The sequence below is a fragment of the Penaeus vannamei genome, chromosome 8 (genome assembly GCF_042767895.1).
Source record: "Penaeus vannamei isolate JL-2024 chromosome 8, ASM4276789v1, whole genome shotgun sequence".
Lineage (NCBI taxonomy): Eukaryota > Metazoa > Arthropoda > Malacostraca > Decapoda > Penaeidae > Penaeus > Penaeus vannamei.
Window position 1 is genome coordinate 4,642,220 of NC_091556.1, and position 5,000 is coordinate 4,647,219.

Genomic DNA, 5,000 nt, shown 5'->3' on the forward strand with positions numbered 1-5,000 from the left:
AGCTTGGGTTTAGCTTTTTTTTATGTTTGTAGTTAAGTTGGTTCAGAGATAAAAAATCGGTAACAGTTTTATTGGCTTTATGTGAATTACTTACACAGATAATTTAAAGTTTACTTTGTATTTTACTACATTTTATAAAATTTGTAATTTTTGAAATTAGCTTAGCAGTCTGTATTCCACCTACTGTTTACTGTCCCTAAATTGTTAATGGATTCATGTACAAAATTGGCAGGCAACTCTTGGATCTGTGCCATCACAAAGAGCCACAACCGCGTACAACCAGATGCAGAGGCAGAGCCTGAGCCCGAGCCAGAACTAGATGATGGGATGGAGGAAGATGGTGAAGGGGGTGAAGATGAGGTTATTGGGCCTCCCACAGAGAACAGCACGCCTCATGACAGAAGAGCCTCAGAAGGAGATGTGACTAGAGTGACGGAAGGGAGTGGTGGGGGAGCCAATGGGGAGCACCAGGGGGCCGGTTCCAAAAGGAAAGGCCGGCGGAGAGCCATGAGCAATGGCAGATTCACAGGACTGGAGTCCTTCATTGTAGGAGATGCCATTGAGACCTCTCGGGGTCTGGTCCCCCTGGCAGCCCTACAACCCTCCCCATATGTGTACTCAGCTCCCTCAGGCCGTAAGATGACGCTCAAGAGAGACAACATCCTTCCCACAGATGAGGGCAGCAGGATTGGCATTATCTACCTAACGAGAGTAAGTTTGGGCATCTTTAGTTCTTGGGACACAAAATGGATCTTTCAGGAATTGAGTAATTTAATAAGATACGTCAATTATTTAGTTTGAGCTTTCTCTGCTGCTTAAAACAAATTTCATTCATACTGAAATGTTTCTGTTTTCCCTTATGTTGAAATACATTTTCCCCGATACACCTTCTCTAAACCGTATTTATCAATTACTTTTTTAGGGAGATTTGGCAGAGATGCATTACATCATAAACGGCGAGGACCAAGGAGCATTTACCAAAAAGTTGCCTTACAAGGAGGCGCCTTTATATGCTGTTGTAGATGTTTATGGCACTACCAAACAAGTCAGAATAGTGCAACTTTATGGAGGTTGGTTTATGAATATTTCTTACATCATTTTGAGTGTGATTAAGAGTGATTGTGATTGAGGGTGTGACTGTGAGTGAGGATGAGGGTGTGAGTGTGAGAGTGGATGCTTGTGTGTAAATGAGTGTGTGAGTGTGTGAGTGTGTGAGTGGATGTGTGTGTGAGTGGATGTGTGTGTGTGAGTGTGTGAGTGTGAGTGTGTGAGTGTGAGTGTGTGGGTGTGAGTGTGAGTGTGTGAGTGTGAGTGTGAGTGTGAGAGTGAGAGTGAGAGTGTGAGAGTGAGAGTGAGAGTGTGAGAGTGGATGTGTGTGTGTGTGAATGAGGACATGAGTGTGAGCATGGGTGTTTGTGTGTTTGAGAGAGAGAGAGAGAGAGAGAGAGAGAGAGAGAGAGAGAGAGAGAGAGAGAGACAGAGAGAGAGACAGAGAGAGAGAGAGAGATAGTGAGAGAGAGACACAGAGAGAGAGAGAGAGAGAGAGAGAGAGAGAGAGAGAGAGAGAGAGACAGAGAGAGAGAGAGAGAGACAGAGAGTGAGTGAGAGAGAGTGAGAGAGAGAGAGAGAGAGAGTGAGAGAGAGAGAGAGTGAGAGAGAGAGAGAGAGAGAGAGAGAGAGAGAGAGAGAGAGAGAGAGAGAGAGAGAGAGAGAGAGAGAGAGTGAGTGTATGACAGAGAGAGAGAGAGAGAGAGAGAGAGAGAGAGAGAGAGAGAGAGAGAGAGGGAGGGAGGGAGGGAGGGAGGGAGGGAGGAAGGATATGCAAGTGAGTCAGGGTGGGAGTGGATGCTGAGTGTGTTGTGATATATCTTTGTGGCAGATATGTAATACATGTAATTTACATTTCATTTTTAACTAGTATTAGCATTTATCTTCTTTTTAACTTGCACTTCTTTGTCATTTCAGTTGGTTCTTTGAAGAGTAAGTGCCGTGACATCATCTTGAAGCACATTGCCGAGCATGGTGTCAATGCTTTGCCTCTGCCCCGTAAGCTAAAGGACTACCTGTTGTTTGTCATTTGAAAGCTGAAATCTCATAGGCAGAGCCTAAGGTAATGTGTCGTTTTTCTGTTGTGGCATTGTCCATGTCATCAGTAATCATCATCATCAGTAATCATAATATTATAATCATTTTAGTAGTGATCTCTATAATCATCTTTTATAATCATTGTCACCATCATCATCATCATCGGAAGGAAATATATATGCATGTGTGTGTGTGCGTGTGTGTGTGGGGGGGGGTTATTCATATATTTCAAAGAGAAGAAAAGGGAAGATGAGTTTCTGTAGGCCTAGGTATGCAATTTTTTTTTCTCTCTCTCTCCCTCTCTTTTATTAATAAACAATTCCTTCATATCAAGATAGATCCATAGCCCATAGATTATTAACATAAAGTTTGCATGGAGTGGTATTACCTTTCATGTAGATATATGTATTACATGTACAATATTGATGGAAGTATACATGTATTATTATTATTTTTTTTTTTTTTTCTTTTTTCTTTTTTTTTCTTTTTTTTTTTTTCTTTTTTTTTTATCCCTTCAACAATGGGTATTCACTATACAAGTCATGACAATTGCTCATATTTAGAGACACTTGGGACACCTCAAACATGGAACCTGGCCGGCATCTCGTTCCTGTCAGCCAATCACAGTTGGCTACAGCAGGCAAAAACTTGATGTGATTGGCTGGCAGGAGTGAGATGTCAGTCCGGATCTCTGTTAAGGTCTTACAAGTGTCTCTGAATATGGGCAAATGTATTAGCCTTGTAACTAGGAATAATCTCTTGATGCTGGGATCCACCATCACATGTTGAAGGGGTTCCCAGAACAAAAGAGTTTTAGAATAATGGGAATTAGGTGCTGTTAGCCCAAATAAGTCCCGAAGGATATTTATAAGAAGTAGGTGATAACTTGGGTGAAAGGAAGGATAAAAAGGAGGAAAATAAGATGACTTTAGGGTATGTGTGTGTGTTGGGAGGGGAGTGCATGTACTTGTGTGTGTGTGCAACCATGAAGACTGCTGACTTTGAGTGAAGTAAGAGTAATAGATATAAAGATTATGAATGTGAAGAGACACTGATAATGAAATAAGCCAAGATAAGGATTGGTTGAGAGTATGTCAACTGATTGTTCTAATTTTTTATTAAAAAATTACATTCTCTTTGTACATATCCATATTAGGTTAATATTCTGACATATTTGTTGGTGTCAGTGTGAAAGAAATCTGATAATAGAAAAGCAAATTAACAATCAAGTAGATAGACAGGAAAAAAAATTATAATTATGATATTTATTTTCCCCAGAATGTTGCGAGTACATCTTGGCCAATTGACCGTTGAAAAATATGAGGCTACCAGTGGCTGTGAATATTGCCGTGAGTCTGCAGCACTCCAGTGCCCCGTGAAAAGTGACAGACCTCTGGTCCTCTCCTCCTGTGTCCACTCTTGTAAACAAAGGGCAAGAGGCGTTGGCTGAAAGTACCACCAGAAAACTTGCTATGTAAATTCAGGGATGATCTTAGTCTCCGATTTCCTCCGATCTTCCTCACTCACGGAAAAAAATGCGGAAAGTGAAAATGCCTCGTAAAGTGTCAACTTTATCAGTGACAGAGTATTGCAAGTGTCAAGTTTGTGTAGATTTTTTTTTTTTTTTTTTTTTTTTTTTCTATGCATTTGGAATATTTTGAGTTTTGAAAAGTACTTTTGGCAGTATCCTGTGTTTAGAGTAACAAGATGATGAATTGTGAATATCTTGTCTGTGGTTGACATTGCTGAAATATGTGTAAGCTTTTCCTTTGACTAACACGATTAGGCATAAATGATACTGGTTTATTGTTCAGTTAAGATTCTTTTTTTCTTGAATTCTAAATCATAGTTTAAAAAAAGGAAGTATATAATAGCCAAATTAGTGATACTTTACTGTACTGTCACAGTGATCTTTGATCATGGAGTGACTTAACTGTTTGTCTGTGATACAGTAGAAGCCCTGAACATCAGGAAATGAATGTACTGAGTGGATTCTATATGGTATAATCTCATTTAGGAAGATGAACTTCCATGGAATTAATATTAACTAACTCACTTGAAAAGTGACGATCATGTCAGTATTAGGCTGCTGACTGGGATTATGTTATCAATATTTGTTATTTATGATTTTATAGTACATATTACACATGGTGTTTACTGAAAGTCAAACCTCATTTGAACTTGACCATTGTAATTGATTATAAGTGACATATTGGGTAATCCATAACAAACAGAAAAGATTCCTGCATGCCTAATGCATTTGAGACGTAACTTGATAATCATACAGTACGCACCGGCTAACCAATGAACATTTTCTCGCCGGTGAACACAGATGCAGACATCGTAAAACCATAAACTGACGGAAACAACTCTGCCTGTGTATATGTATATACTCAGTCCATCCAGTATATACCTATTAATGGGTGCTAGAAAAGGGAGTCACAAACATTGTATTCGTTACCTGGAAACAAACTTTGCAAAGCTGGGTCTGCAGATTGTGGTTGTATAAAAAGATACAAACAAACTTCATGCTGTCTATGTCAGATTACTTGATGTAGCTTATGTCAGTTTACATAATGAAGGTTGACGTTTTGAAGTTTTGGCTTATCATTTAGAACAGTGTTTAGATGTTTATACAGATTTTATCTATGACATTTTGAGTACTTCTGAACTTTTCACAACCTCTTCCATACTTGTAACTTTTGATGACTACAACTGAAAGCCCTTTTATGAACTCTGTCTATTTTTCAGAAAAAAAAGATGACGAAACTTTCAATTGCCTCTTTTATACCGTGAACATTTGCAGATTTAATAAGAGTATTTGTGCTAACTGATAGTTACCATGCTTTTGTTTTGTACCTCTGCAGTACGATTTCTTTTGCTTACTAACACCTCTACCCCAAAAATATATTTAT

General features: G+C 39.0%; 1 protein-coding gene across 2 annotated transcripts in view; it reads left to right on the plus strand.

The window, feature by feature from the left end:
• LOC113813315 (neuralized-like protein 2) overlaps nt 1-5,000 on the plus strand; it is an 11,827-nt gene that overhangs the window by 6,626 nt on the left and 201 nt on the right. For both annotated transcript variants that reach the window (XM_027365294.2, XM_027365293.2), the window contains exons 5-8: nt 233-711; nt 923-1,070; nt 1,966-2,110; nt 3,364-5,000. The exon at nt 3,364-5,000 is cut by the window's right edge and continues 201 nt beyond it. In XM_027365294.2, the coding sequence (XP_027221095.1) occupies nt 233-711; nt 923-1,070; nt 1,966-2,081 (743 nt within the window). In that variant the 3' untranslated portion in view covers nt 2,082-2,110; nt 3,364-5,000. The remainder of the gene's footprint in view (nt 1-232; nt 712-922; nt 1,071-1,965; nt 2,111-3,363) is intronic.